Source organism: Perca flavescens, chromosome 13 (assembly GCF_004354835.1).
Source record: "Perca flavescens isolate YP-PL-M2 chromosome 13, PFLA_1.0, whole genome shotgun sequence".
NCBI classification, from domain to species: domain Eukaryota; kingdom Metazoa; phylum Chordata; class Actinopteri; order Perciformes; family Percidae; genus Perca; species Perca flavescens.
In genome coordinates, this window is record NC_041343.1 from 26,593,022 (window position 1) to 26,609,034 (window position 16,013).

Sequence of the window (16,013 nt, forward strand, 5' to 3'; positions counted from 1 at the left end):
TACTATGACTTTTTTCGTCATGCTATACTATGACTTTTTTCGAGATAATATACTATGACTTTTTTACCACTATTCTCAACATACTATACTATGACGCTTTTCATCATACTATACTATGACTCTTTTATTACTTTTTTCGATACTCTAACTATACTATGATTTTTTTATTACTTTTTTGACATGCTATACTATGACTTTTTATCACTTTTTCCAACATACTATACTGTGACTTTTTAATGGCTTTTTTTTGACATACTATGTTATGAATGTTTTCGACATGCTTACTTTGGTAGCAAGATGGCTCAGTGGTTAGAGCAGCTCTAAATAACTGTAGACTCTAACCCTTGGTTCAAACCCCAGTCTGGACTTAACCATACTATAAGAATTTTTTTCGTCATACTTAACTGTGACTTTTTATCACTTCTTTTCAACATACTATACTATGACTCTTTTCGTCATGCTATACTAACTTTTTAATGATTTTTATAACATATTATACTATGACTTTTGTTTTCATAACATACTATACTATGACTTTTGACATTTGTATGGCATACTGTACTATGACTGACATTGATTGACCTACTATGCAGGGGTTCTCAAAGTTTGGATAGTTGCATGCCAATTTAGGGAGCCAGCACATTGATTAAGGGCTGCACTACACTCTAGTCATAGTTCCACTGTCTTTATTGTTACTATAACGGCCACTGTTCATCATTCCAACTGGTATAACTATGAATCATATTTCTCCATATCTGTATATCAGTATCAGTGTATGTGTCCAAACCATAGACTACAACAATCTATGGTTCAAACCAGCAGTGACAGATGCCACCCACAAAGAGCCTGGTTCTGTCCAAGGTTTCTGCCTAAGAGGAAGTTTTTACTCGCCACTGTTGCACCAAATGCTTGCTTGTGGGAGATTGTTGGGTCTATATAAATTATAGTGTGGTTTAGACCTATCTGTAAAGTGTCTTGAGATATCTCGTTATAATTGGATGCTATAAATACAATTGAATTGCACAGGAAAAGTGCAATCTTTTTAATCTCACTTACACATTCAACTGCAGAGTTGTCCGTGGGAATTATTAACTTTAGCTTAAGGTCAGGAACCAATTCATTTTGGGAAAACGAGACGATACGTCTGAAGGGGTTTACCCTAATAACAAATTTTAAACCATTAATGCAGTGTATTGATTTTATAAGTTCATCACATTGTTTTAAGTAAATGCATCTGTAAAGAAACAGTAACTCTAGCCATTTGATGTAGTACCATATTATTGTTATTATACTTTAAGTACCAGTACCACAAAATTGTACTTAAGAACAGCACTGCCCTCTAGTGATTAAAAATCTGATTAGAAATGGGTCAAACCAAACCACTTAAAACACTAAGAGAAAAAGACAACATCTCACGCATGTTCATTTAACATTTTTCAGTTTGAAGTTTAATGGTAATTCCATGCTGTGTTTCAGTAAGAATACAGATGGTACTTGTGGCTCTGGTGAGAATATCCAGTAGTACAGATTCACGTTACACATACTGAACAGAAGGAAGGAAATGAAGAGTCGGAAAGAGAGAGTTGAGGATACCCAAAAGATTCAGGGGAGTAAAGATACAGCAGGCCTCTATTTCCCAAACCCTTTTTTTTTTTTTTTTTTTTTTTTATATATGGTTCCAATGCAAAACTGCATTACATTACAATCAAGAGTGTTGAGCATTCCCCTCCCACGCACACACATACGCACATTTTGTCTGCTAAAAAGCCATTACTTAACTATCTGCCATTAGCAAAAGTGCTACAGCCTCGCAGCACAATGCTTGGTCCGAGAGTGGACAAGAATAGAAGTCAGAGTGATGCTCGGAGAAGGGGGACATTCTGCCATTTTTCATAAAAAAAAAAAAAAAAAAAAAAAAAAAAAAGAAATGACCTATTGATGCGTTTGGTAACCACAAAGTAAAGAGGGCACTTAGTTCTTCCTAAAAGCTTCAACACATCCCTTTTAAATCTTCCATCACCGCCTTATTTTCCTCAATTTGCAAACTGAAAGATTTCTAAACTGACTGACAGAAGCATGGACAATATAATGTTCATAAACACAAACAAATACAGAAAAAAAAAGTTGAACGTAACGTATTGGGTTTAAATAAACTCTTGTATGTGTGTGTTACAAATACAGGCAAGCGTACTTGGCAACAGACGATACAGTAAAGTAAAGCAAGTCAAGCAAAATAAAACGGTAAAAGAGGACATGAACCTTAAAGGGCACAGGCTTGCAAAATGAGTCATCAAAAATAAGGTAAAACTCCTGGGAGGTGGAAATGGAGACCTGAGCGGGCCCTGAGGGGACTGGGGCATGACATGCATATGAGGAGAAAGGGTGGGTACAGATGGGTAGAAATAGAGGGAAAGGTAGAAATAGAGTGTGGGCTGCAGTATAAACCCAGTTAAAAAACTGTGGCTGGGGACAGGAGCTATTGCTGGGGGGGGAGGAGGAGGAGGAGGAGGAGGGCTTGTCATGTGTTGTTCAGTCTCACTGGGTCTCTTCCCCCACCGGTGCATCTTGCACTGCTCCTGTGTTCGGTTCTTCACCTGAGAGAGAACGACAGAACATAAAACGATGTTATCTCTGCACACTCAATTAGAAATGTTTCAAAAGGCAGCTAAATGTGGCTGATGATGAATAGATCAGCCGGGAGAAGCTCAGCAGAGAGCCTAGTTCCCCGTTTCAGACGAGCATATTGCATTTCTCTTGCGGTTATAACACAGGGCATATTATTGAGGGCTGATTAATTTTTATTTCTATTATTATCATGATCTTATAAACAGTTCCTCACTACATTAGATGCTGGATTACATGGATTAGACTGTGAACAGGGGCTTGCGAGAGGCAGATTAAAAAGAATGGCTACATCTGAAGCACCAGAGGCCTTTAGTCCCTAGTATGGTTCAACTTTAAAAATAAACTGCATTTCCCATAATTCAATGCAACAGCACCTTCAGTTTGTACTCCGACTGTTCAACATCCATTAGATCTTGTAGAAATACTTTGACTTGAAATGAATGCACTTTTGTTTTAAATTAGATTTTCTTTTAAAAAGGGACAATGGACAACATTCAACATACACGTTTTCCTATCACCACAAAACAGTTTAATTTATTGTATATTAAATGCCAAAATAAGTACATGTCAGCATTGCTATATAGTTGTAGTATTAAATATAGAACTAGTGCAGACAGGGTTATTATTTTAAACATTAAGCAGCTAATATTCCCCTCTCTCAAACAGGATATAGCTCTAGGATTTTTGCAAATTTTGAAAAGTTAACTGAAATTCTGGTTAGTGAACATTACTGAAAGAAGATATTAGAAATAATTGGGATCAGCTCACAAATATGTGCATCAGTCAATCATGCAACAAACAACCCCAACATTTAGAAGTATACTAGAATGATTACCACCGATTGTGTCAACATGCAGGGCAGTGAGCAAGAGTTAGTTCACAGTGCCTTGAAAACGAGCCACGGTCAGATTTACTGAGGGGGTAAAATGCCTTGTGAACCTGTACTACTGGTTACTTGGAGAGGTTACCATAGAGACAGCACAGCCATCCGTGTAATGAAGAATTAAGAGGCACAAATAACAAAGGCTTGAGAATCCATCATGATTGAAATAGAAACCCTAACAGTGCTCATTAGCACCACAGCTAACTGGGATGTGAGAAAGCCACAGGAGATAGAGCAGCAGCCTTGCATGCTGTTACCGAGTGTATCCGTTATATCACACTTTAATAAGCTACGTTCACAGGTTTCCAAACTCTGCCTTGCCCAGGCAGAATCTGCTGTAATGCCCAAGCGGGCTGTGTTCAGGGATACCGACGTGCATGGTGAAGGGGCAAGGTGTCCGCAGGTTCTTTCAGTCTATATCGTAAGGCTGGAACCACAATGTCTTCCCACCATGGTGGTGTAAGTGATGTTTCTGCTCACATTTCCCAATTAAATGTAAATCACAGACTCACATGGTACATGGTATTTTTTTATAAATAGAGAGCCGAGATGAAACCTCCAATCTCTGTTCCTCCATTAAAAAAAAAGAAGCCTAATTTAAAAATCAAACTAACGTGGGCCATTCTAGTGGCCAAGGGGTTAAGGGTTAATACCCCAAAATACTTACTTTTTTTTAACTGACATTTAATAATTAAAAAATCCAGCTCTGGAACAGTACCTTAAAGCAACAGTAGGTTTGGTGGGTCAATACATTTGTGCAGACAGGGATTGTAAATTATATATCATCATCGTATCATAGTTAGGTTGTTAGCAGCCTTTAACAAACACCATTTCCCCACAAGCTCAAGACCGTTGCATGTCACCATTATTGCGGACTGAGACCAGGTTAGAGGCAAACTTTAAGAATGGACTGGGAAAGGCGAAACGTGTACTAGGGCTGTCATTAAAAAAATAAATAAAACATGGCTCCCTCATTTTTGTCGCAACAAAGAACTAGGTTTACTGATCGAGCAATGTGCATTTTAACGAATCTGTATCGGCCAAAAGAAGCCAAACAAAAGTTGTAAAATAGTCAATAATTTAGACTGCTGAAGCCTCAGATTAGGGCGGTTGAAACGAATCCCGGGAGTTTTAAACACAAACTAGCATCATTTAGACTTTTACCGACTTGCGGACACCCTGAAGACAATAAATCACAGAGCACTCTAGTTCCATTCGTGCAGAAAACGGAGAACAGGTGGAAAAGAAAAGAATACAATGTAAATAAGTGCAGCTCTGTAGTCCTTCAGAGCTGTGGGCAGACAGGGCAATAGAGGCCATCATCTCCTCACTCCAAAACATACAACAAGGCCGGGCTTTGTAATGTGAGGATGTTAGTGAAGGATGTCAGGGTGCTCAAACAGGAAAGATAGCTTGAGGTAGGAGGACAGGAGACAGGAGGAATGACTTACAAAATACACTTCTATAATTGAAGAGTGAAGGAAGAGGGCTGTCCTTAATCTACAGAAGAACGAGGGAGAGATGAGAAGTCAGAGCAGTGTGAGAGTACTGAGCATGAGAGAGAAAGTAGGAGAGGCCTTCTGACTTTAGAGAAATCACTGCGATGAGGGGAAAGGTTAGAGAAAAAGTTAGGTAGTTCTTCAGTTTTCTAGATGCTTTTTGATGCATCAGCCTAAGCACTTAAAGACAAGTACTCATAGCGACAAACAAAAAGGAAATCAGAGGCAATATGAATGAACAAAATCAGCTTAAAAATACAAGATCGGTCAAAAAGTAAGAATTGATGGTGATAGTTAAGACCCAATCATCGGTTGGTATTGCCCAGAAATTAACTCTGAGATAATACTAGTAGATGCTGGATATTCTAGCAACTATAGCTCATGCCCTGTGAAGAAAGGAATGGCTCTCTTACCATCACCCTGCACGTCTGAGGTCCATAGTGTCAAGTTGTCACGTAGCAACTGCATGATAAGTGTTGAGTCCTTATAGCAGTCCTCACTCAGCGTATCCAGTTCTGCAATGGCATTGTCAAACGCTTCCTTTGCCAACCTGTCGGCAGAGAGGATGCAGGACAACACGTTCGGTTAACAGGTGGAACTAACTATGGATGGAAATGAAAACTCTGTTCCCTTTCAGGTCTGGTTTCAAGATGGAAGGTTTCCGGAGAATCACAAACTGGATCCGGCTGCTGGAACACAATTTCTTTTCACGTGGGATTGGAGCCACAGCAGAAAAGGAAAAGTTGCTGAAATGTGGATTTAATTTACCAAACGACCAAAATGGCAAACTGCAATAGTTGCAAAGGACCTTTGCTGATAAACACAGGTAATACTTCTCCACGATTCTGCCACTAGGGCAACCCCTTTTACGTTACACACAGTGGTTTCCTTCTGATGATATACATTCTTTTAAGTTTTTTAGGTAACACTTTACTTGAAGGTGTCGACATAATCGTGACATGACACTGTCATGAACGTGTCATAAACGTTTATGACTTCTGTCATTAAGTGTCATTTGGTTTTCGTCATGACAAGTTGACACTATTTGGGTTGCCTTGGTCATGACAAGTTGACATTACATTTGTTAGGGATGTCTTTGAAACTGACATCCTGTTTACTGTCAAGTTGTCTTAATAACGACACTCCAAAGAAATTTAATGTCAAGCTGTCATGACAAATACATCCTCTGGTAATGTCATCCTGGTTAATGTCAAGTTGTCATAATCAAGACAACCCAATGTCAACTTGTCATGATAAAAACCGAATGACAGAAATCATAAACGTTTATGACTTGTTTCATGACAGTGTCATGTCATGGTTATGACAGTGTCATGTCACGATTATGTCGATACCTTCAAGTGTTACCGTTTTTTAACCCATGTGAAGTGTGTGCCTGGAATTGGGGGTTTTGTGGCCAAAAAAAGAACAATCTTAATAGGAAATTAAACCTGTTCAAGAAAACAAAAATAAATTAAGTTAGAGAAAAATCGAGTCCTTCAGAGTTGGGAATACCAGTTAAACATTAAATGATCACACCTACTTGCAAGCTCGATCTGGCGAGTTGAGGATTTCATAATAGAAAACTGAAAAGTTAAGGGCCAATCCCAGGCGAATGGGGTGCGTTGGGGGGAGTTCGATCATGGCGATGTCACTAGCAGCTTTGTATGCAACCAAACTGTTCTCTGCTGCCTCCTTCCTGTCGTTGCCTGTGGCAAACTCTGCCAGGTACCTGTGGTAATCTCCCTTCCTGAGCAGAGGGAGGAACAAAGTCAGATACATACCTGCTTTCACACATGTGCATTACAAACACATTATACCAACAGTTAAGGGTGCAGAGCAGTGATCGCTAAAGTCACGTTTGACAAATGCATTAACAAACCAGCAGTACTGAATTAAATGTCCGTACAGTACAGTTTGGGACAAGTACATGAACTGTTGCACCTCTACAATAAACACACTTGTGATGTTGAACAAGTCTTTTGAATATTTATATTGCTTAATACGAGCCACCTAACAAAAGAGCTGTTGGTTTTCCAACAATTATTAATGCTTGGTTTGCAACTTTAAAGTTACTATATGCAACTTTTAAATGTTTCTGAAACTGTGTAATTTTTTTTTTTTTTAAATGCGTGAGAGAAAATAAATCTCCATGCCGGCAATCCATTTGTCATTCAAAAAGGGAAACGGGATATACAAAAACCATTGCTATACTACATACAACAAAACAGCGTTTCCCTGAATCGGCCAATGGCAGCACAGAGCCTGCAATCCCTCTGCAAAATCATGTCCCTGCCAGCCTAGTTAAGGTGCAAACCAATAGACTTTGTTTTGGGTTTGCTTTATTTGGTAAGGTTAGTGCTGATGGGGAATAATAAATTGGAAAATAATGTAATGACTCCTGTAACTGATCCCTAGTCAAACCAAACTGTACGTGTGCCTGACCTTAATATGTAAAATTTTAGAAAATACACATGTTACAGAAATATACACACACATTCATAAGCTGCGTACATTTTGTAGTAGAAAACCTTAGATTCTCCCGTGGTTGCAGCTAAAATTAGGTGTTTGTCCAGTACATCCAGAATGTCGTTGCAGATTGATTTCAGCTCTTTCTCGACCTGCAGACCAACACACACACACACACACACACACACACACACACACACACACACACACACACACACACACACACACACACACACACACACACACACACACACACACACACACACACACACACACACACACACACACACACACACTTTAAACCTCACAGGTGCTGGATCAAAGTTTCCTTTGGATATTCAGTTGCAATTCAAAGCTGAAACAATACAATTCAACTGATCTGAGATTCAAAGTCAAATACACTCTGGGTTGCGCGGCTGCGGGGATAGGAGGAGAGATGCAAACACAGGCACGGCATTTACGGAAGCTGTATCGATTTAAACGATGTCTAATTCCTAATTGTTGTCTAATTGTTCAAAAATATAGCGATATAAGACATAAGTAAAAGAAATAAAATTAAAATAAAAGATAAAAAAACGATATAGCGCCCAGCCCTAAACGCACCTGCATAAGATGAACATTTAAATCACAATTAAGTCAAAAACTTAAGTTTACAACATATCTGACCGTTTTCCTGTATTCCCGGATCATCTTTAGTTTGTCTTCTCCGCCTTTGTTTTCTTCTTTCTGTTCCAGGCTACTGATTATCCTCCAGGAAGCTCTTCTGGCTCCGATCACATTCTTGTATGCTACCGACAGCAAGTTCCTTTCCTCCACTGTCAGCTCCACGTCCATACTGGCCACGTTCTTCATTGACTCCACCATTTCTGAAAGACACAGGGAAACCTATGGCATTAGGGCACGGGCTTCTTAAGCACCCCAGCACAAAAAAGTAGCAACAACCTGAATAGTGTGTGAGAACAAACATGAACGGTACCCAACCCTAATCAGTGATATTTCGCAAGGTATGCGTCCTGCTTCGCTAGCGCATTAAAATCCGAAATGACGTTGTAAACCTTCTTGCATCCAGGGGACACACCCTTTATTTCCCCCGTTACTGCTACATTGCTAATGCTTTTATTACCTTGGGTTTAAACTACCGCAATGGAGTCCTGTCTGGGGTCCCCGGCAAAACCCCAGACCGGCTCCAGTATGTCAAACTCTGCCGCCAGGGTCCTCACCCACACCGAGACCTGGCAGCACACGGCCCCAACCCTCATCCACCTTCACTGGCTCCCAATCAAGTCCTGCCTCACATATAAAATCCTCCTTCTCACCTACAAATCCACTAGTACATCAGCAGTGGGTAAGCGCCATTAAACTCTCGCTTCATCTCTTTTCTCTTCTTTTGGGACTAGCCAGACCTTCCTCCGCGGCGCTGTGGAGGAAGGTCTGGCAATGCAAGAGTAGGGTGTGACTGACACCTCTAGTGTCTAATATAATCTTTTCAGTTGAATTTAAATTTAAAAAAAAAAGGTTGATGATTGATCATCTGGGCCTCATCATTTGTATGGTATTTTATGTTAAAGTCACTTTGAATGATTTTAATTAATCATAATGTAGAAGAAGAAAAAAAACTTAAAATTAATTTAAAGAGCTTAGATTATATTCTGTGATCGTTGTGGAAGGATGGTGAAAAAAGTTAATTAAGGACTGGGACCCACTCAAAATGACCACCTATGCATCCCAGGGACTCACTACATTAAAAACTGGGCAGCATTAGTGCAGCATGCTGGCGAAACCTGATACAAGATGGTTTCAAGCCAAGAGGAGCACTATGCTACTTTGATCACTTTACACTGGAGCCCAGCCTGCACTTGAATACACTCAATGACCTCTTTGTGCTCGTTAAAAATATAAATCAGCATTACAAGCTCTACAGATTTATTGAACTGATCACAATCCTAGATTGAACACTAGCTTAAACAAACTGGGCTTCAATAACACCAACTGTTAAGGATATATAAAAAAAAAAATCAAGTCAGTCAATCTACAAAACTGTACTTTGTGTAGTCAATGCAATAAAAAGCAGTCCTCTTCATGTATCATTACATATTAATTGAGCATCAGCAGATGTGACAGGTAATTTTTTTCTTGCTGCTAAGAGCCAAGGTGGCATTTGTGTAACTTTAGAGAAGCCATTTGACGGAGGCATGTAATGTGAGGGGCAGCCAGACCCAGAAGTTTTTTTGTCTACATTTGAATAAGTAGAAGCAAGTATTGCAATGTAGGGCTAGGCAATATAATATTGATATTATATCGATATCCTGATATGAGATTAGATATCGTCTCAGATTTTAAATATCGTAATAAGACAGTTGTCTTTTCCTTGTTTTACAGACTGCATTCGGTAAAGTGATGTCATTTTCTGAATTCACCAGACTATACCTTTACCCACTTAGTCATTATATCTACATTATTGCTGATTATCACAAATCTCATTGTGTAAATATTTTGTGAAAGCACCAATAGTCAACCCTACAATATCGCTAGAGGTATTTGGTCAAGAATATTGTGATATTTGATTATTTTTTTCACATCACCCGGCGCTACTGCAATGCAATGTCACAGCTAATCTGGAAAAAAAAAAAAAAAAAACAGTATACATTAGCCTTAACATTTTTTCTCTTCATCAATGGGACAACTTTTCTACCTCAGACCAGCTGAGATAAGACTTTTGGATAGCTGGCATTTTGGAGCAACTTTTTTTTTTGGTGCAAATTGAAAAAGGCACATAAAATGTACCTTCTGATAATTTTGTTAATTTCCAGCTACATCACTGACACAAACGTTCACTCAAAACCATAAAATTATAAATTTAAAAACAGCTTGTGCTTCAACAACCTGTTTTGTGTTGTTTTATTCATTTTTCCTTTGTTTCTAGGCCTCTTGTTAGATATGACACTCTCTCTCTCACCCACTTCAACCCAAGAATGAGAAACATCCCTAAAAATAGCACCCAGTGGCTTGTTTTTATTTATACGGCCATTAACCCATAAAATGCAGTTTAATTTTTTCCTCATTGCAAAGACACATGGGTCTTTTAATACATTTAAAAATAGACCAACACATCTGGTGGACACTGACACACTAAACAGCACTAAAACACAATGCAGCCATGCCCATTGGACACCATTTTTATTGGGGGAGGGGAGGGGCGACAGACATTACAAAACTATTAACTGGCCAGGTGCTTGGAAGAATTATGAAAATTATTGACTTGCATTGACTGCAGTGGTGAAAGTTTATTTGATGCATTCTTCATCTGACATGTGGAGCTGAGAGAACTCCAACTCAGAGATGGACAGGTTAACACCTGCTGTCTATTTACACAACAAAACTTTGTTTTCTAAACTGCCAGTGCCGCTATAAAATGAATGGGGAGAGGCAGCAACACAAAAGTAGTCACTGTTGATAACATTCATATGTTGAACTAGTCTATATTGACGACGTTTCATTTCCGGGATTGCTCCGGTGCCACCAGAAATTCCGCCAGATGTCCATAATTTTTTGGCCAGATGTCAGTCGACCCTCCTTTCCTCTGAAACGTCACATGAATTAGTCAGCTTTACGTGCTGCGTTAGGAACGGCTTTCGGCTGCTCTTGTGTATCCTCGCTTATAGCTCCTTGGAGATTCCTCGATGCTCGCAAAAGGAGAGCCAGAAGAACTTCTGGTTCAACCAAGAACAGAAGAGCTATCAGATAAGAGAACTGAGATTGTGTATGAGTTATTGATCCCAGAAGTTCAAATCTGTGAATCATTTTCCAACTCTACCAAAGTGCGACTTTGAGCGATTTTGGGAGCTAGTGCTAGCTACTTTCATGGGAAAAGAGTTGCCAATACTGGCCTCATTACAGTTGGTTTTAACTTTAATGCAAACGTTTGCACATCTGCCGATTTTGTTCCTGCTACAACAAAAATTCAGACCAAAAGTAACGTCATTCGCTCCTTAATTTGGCTTGCAAGCAACACAATATGAAATGCAAGTGGTCCATTGGCTTTAAATGGTTGGTCAGACTGGAACTGTCACCATCTACCTGCTAAGCCGCATGAACACACACCTGGATAAACCGGCAAGCACTGTGAGGGTCACGTTCTTTATTAAGGGTGAGGGTCTTCATTTATGTCCATACTGTACTTTACGTTCACACTGCACTACAACGACATTTGTACAATTCATTGTTTTAGCAACATAATCTTTTAACCTAATCTTACTTTACTAGGTTACTCTTTTCTTACTCTTACCTTGAATTTGACTGTAAGCAACTGCACTGAACAATGTCCCTAAGGGATCAATAAGTATACAGTATTCTGATTCCAAAAACACTTGGTGGGGGCGGTTCGTTAGCATTAACTGGCACAATTCTCTAAAATATTTTTTAAGACTGAATCTGCTTGTTGGAGCAGATATAACGTTAGCTCCTGAATATGCCAACGGATGATACAGAAACAGAGCCGGCGAAAGTTATGTTTGATGGGGTGTGGACGTTTGCTGTATTTCTGAATTGAGTTTGGTGTGACGCGTGTCGGGGCTGAAGAAAGGCTAGCCTGCTAACTTAGTTAGCAATTTAGATAGCTACCGTTAGCTAACGGACGCTGGCAAGGGACCATGGCAAGGGACTAGCTTAGCTCGACAAAGCATGCTATTCACCAGGCAAAATTCACGCTCCCTTTGAAAAGAAAAAAATAATTAAAACGTTTACTGATTCATTCGGCTGGAGAAATCTCCGCCATTTTGTCTCCCACCCAACAAATCCATGTGAAGTGTTTTACCTGCGTCTCCAAGCCCCCTGCGCAGGGAGAATGAGGGGAGGGGGGAAGAGGGGCCAGGCATTCTGCAATGACCACTATTTATGCGAAGTCTTACCGTCATATCTCTCCGCTTGTTCGGCGAGTTTTGCCTGGTATACTAAATCCCCTGTATCCGCCATGGTGCTCGGGTGTTGGTGTTGCTCGTGGCCTCCCAGTGGAAAAGGAGGATTATCGACTGCTTGGTGATTCCTGGAGGTGGCTCAGCAACAGCACCGTCGCTCCGCTAAACAGAAGACCCACCGGTAGCACTGGCGTAAAAATGGCGATGCTACTCCATCCGGGAACCCACGCAGCAGTCGGAATCGAAGGCGGGACCATGACGCAATGACGCGCACTCGCTAGCCTGTTCTCCGTGTGCTAGGAACGGCCTCTATGGGAACGGCTAGGAAGGAGTCTTGCCTAGCCTCTGTAGGACACGACTTGGAAGGACCCGTCCTACCAAGGAAGCATTCTTGACTTTGAAAATCAGTGTTCATCTACGCCTACACCACTCATGCCCTGAAATCGTTTTTTCTTTTTTTCATGCCCTGAAATCTAATACATTATACATCCATGCCCGAGATTACCCCAACAAACTCAATTCAAACAACGGCAAATACAGTGTGAAGCGATTTTTATATAAATTTAACATTTTCAGTGATTTCTTTGAAAAAAAAAAATAAAAGCACAAAAAGCATTATTCTTCATCCTGTTAATCTTCCAAATTTGACCCATTTTCTAAAAGTTTCTATATCAGAAATTTGGCCTTCTATCAACCAAAATGTCCAAAAAAATAACGTGGATGGTTCCATACGACGCTCTTTACAAGTAAAAAAAAAAAAAAAAAAATCAGTTCACTACTTTTATTGAATTTGGGTGTTTTATTTAATTTTATAGCATTTGAAAACAAATTTATAAAAGAACGTTGAAAAAAGTAACAAAAACTTGCAAGAAAGTTGCATAGTGGGCGGAAGAACAACACAACTGTTAACTTATTAATACCTTAGTCACACTGCCCTCTTGTATTTTGGAACTACACCTCTAGAAGTAAGTAGCTATACATACTGTACAGTATACAAGTAATGTGAATGCAGCAGAATTCAACCACAATCAGGACCCAGAGACACATTTTAAATTAACCCAAGGCTGCAAATCACTATTCTTCCAACATATATAATGTACAACTACAATTTTATAAATGGAATAACTTCACACCATATAGAGACAGCAATGTAAATCCCAAACTGATACTTTGTTATATTTTTATTGACTAGGTATATTAACACATTACATGCTACAGAAATTAAAAAAGGTACATTTTAACTTCAAATATATTTTCATAATATTTTGACACATTGTACAATCTCGTTAAAAAAATAGTTCTATTTTGGCTTGTTTCGGTCCTCTTTAAAGCAAAGGGTTAAATGGCACAAAAACTAAAATATATATCATCATTGCAAAAAAAAAAAAAAACTAAAAGAACAATTAAACATTTGGCATGATGATACTTGATGTGTTTTTTCTTGAGCTGTAGAGATGAGGTGCACATTGTAGAATCAACAGTGGCATTGTTTAAAACAAACAGTTTTTAAGTATTCATTGGTCTTCAACTAACTGCTGTGGCACAGCTCAGTTACAATAATTTCATGACTATGAAATGAGAATATTTTCTCTAAAAGGCAACAATTAGTGAGAGTTTAGTGCTATTCATCCGAATGGAATACTCAATGAACACTTTGCATAAAGGCATTACAACAAATTACAAAAACCTTTAAAAAATAAGTGGTACCAGTACAGAATGACTGCAGGAAAATGTGGCGACCATCGCCACACACGGCCACCATCAAAACATCTTCTTTTTTTTTTATATACAATAGATGTAAAATTATGTAAAATAACTACACTTGACAATGACATCGCATTTTGCATTTTCAGTTTAGAATGTTGTATTTTTGTGGGTTTGTCATTACAAATTATACAATAGATAATTTAAAATTCCTGAAACAATATGTGACATGCAGTGTTTTGATTTTTTTAAAGGATTCTACTTCCTCAAAATTACGGACACATTTGCAGCAGCACACTTCATAACTATTGCACTGTTGTCACTAACAGTCATTTAGTGTTAATTGGTCACCGATATACCCATGTCTACAAGCACTGTGCTAGTAGTGAATTATGTAGTTTCACAGCTGACTTTTATCAGCACATTAACCACTGAATGTACTTAATTCAGATATTTTCACTGAGCTCAAATATTCCACCTTAACAAAGAAACATGGAATATGGGGACTTAAAACTATTGCATGTGTTTATTTATTTATACAGGGCTGTAAATGAGCCACAGGTTTGGCTCAAAATTCTTAATAAACATATCAAGGTAATAAAAATATGGCATTAATGTAGCATACAAAAAAATAATTTCCTTAAATTTGATCAATAACAATAAATGGAGGGCAATATTCACAATTAATAAACACATTGTAAACTCAGAACACATTTCAGGATATCTGGGGTCAGATGCATAAATGTCTGTGTAGGTTAAAGAAAAACTGTGTGGTCATACAAATGCAGAAAAATGCAATTCATTAATTTAATTGAAATAAGTGTGCCTTTGATTACATATATAATATACAGTAGGTGTTTGGACTGCAAAATTATGCTGTGCATTAGATTTCAATTATCTGCTTATGTTTTATTTCTGCTTTACTATGTCACACTCAGCTTCTTTAAGAAAACCATACATGCTGTTTCGATTTATGTGCGAGATGTAGCCCCTCAGCATACAGCCTTTACTATAAATATGTTTGGGAAGTGACACATAAATGATTTTTGTGCATAGGCATCTTTCATACATCTGACCCATAGGGCTTTGATGAACGTGTGAATATGAAAGCACAAAATGTATTTATGTAAGCGCTGTGGAAACCATTTGTTGTGTGTTGTTCATTTTAACATATCAAAAACAATCGTGCCTCAAGCTTCAGGCCAGTAAATTCCGACTCAAAACTCATCTTTTCCAATACAAAACATGAGATAGAGAGGAAGTAGCTGAAGATCCTCCCTGGTGACTGACAAAAAAACAACTTCTATGTGCAGCTGGGGATATGTCACTTCATATTGTGGTTTACCATTGTCAGCATGCAAGAAGCATCCGTTGCATTAATGCATCATGGGAAAGTTGATACATATGAGCAAAAGGTACAATGCAATCACAGTTTGCTAGACCACATGAGTAATAAGACTATGACCACAGGAGGATTTTTTTCCTTAAAAACCATGTTACTGTCACTTAGGGTTGGGTATCGTTTGGGTTTTTTTCGATTCCGGTGCTAAATCGATACTTTTAAAACGGTGCCGGTGCCTGAACCGGTACTTTTCAATAAAGTTAAAAAAAAAGAAGAAGAAAAAAAATAAGTGTAGTAAACAACAGTCAGTGACTTGTTTATTGCTAAGGCCATGGTCAAAATTAAAGATTTAATAATAATGTAATAACTATAACAATAACTTATTTCACCAGTAAATTGCTGTTGAACCCCAGATGGGAAAAGGGTATTTTACAATTACTGTGAATACACCACAAGGCTACCCGTTTTAAGTGAATCTGTGTTGTTTAATTCCGACAACGGCAGCTGCGAGTGAACGCACCGTCTGTGTTGTTTAATTCCGACCATATAAACATACTGTATATCTATGAATTGCGACAACG

The 16,013-nt window shown here is 38.7% G+C and overlaps 1 protein-coding gene across 2 annotated transcripts; it reads right to left on the reverse strand.

The window, feature by feature from the left end:
* Window positions 1-1,421: 1,421 nt before the first annotated feature.
* On the reverse strand, window positions 1,422-12,692 carry LOC114566380 (14-3-3 protein epsilon). 2 transcript variants are annotated; one of them, XM_028594783.1, is made up of 7 exons: window positions 12,381-12,692; window positions 8,140-8,339; window positions 7,519-7,625; window positions 6,548-6,754; window positions 5,421-5,557; window positions 4,960-5,008; window positions 1,422-2,594 (listed from the first exon to the last, which is right to left on the reverse strand). In XM_028594783.1, exons 1-6 carry the CDS (start codon window positions 12,442-12,444, stop codon window positions 5,004-5,006), a joined length of 720 nt encoding a protein of 239 aa, XP_028450584.1. In that variant the 5' UTR covers window positions 12,445-12,692; the 3' UTR covers window positions 1,422-2,594; window positions 4,960-5,003. The 2 variants fall into 2 exon arrangements, with proteins under 2 accessions (XP_028450584.1, XP_028450583.1); XM_028594782.1 differs by lacking the exon at window positions 4,960-5,008 and having other exon boundaries at window positions 12,381-12,691.
* Between the last annotated feature and the right edge of the window lie 3,321 nt (window positions 12,693-16,013).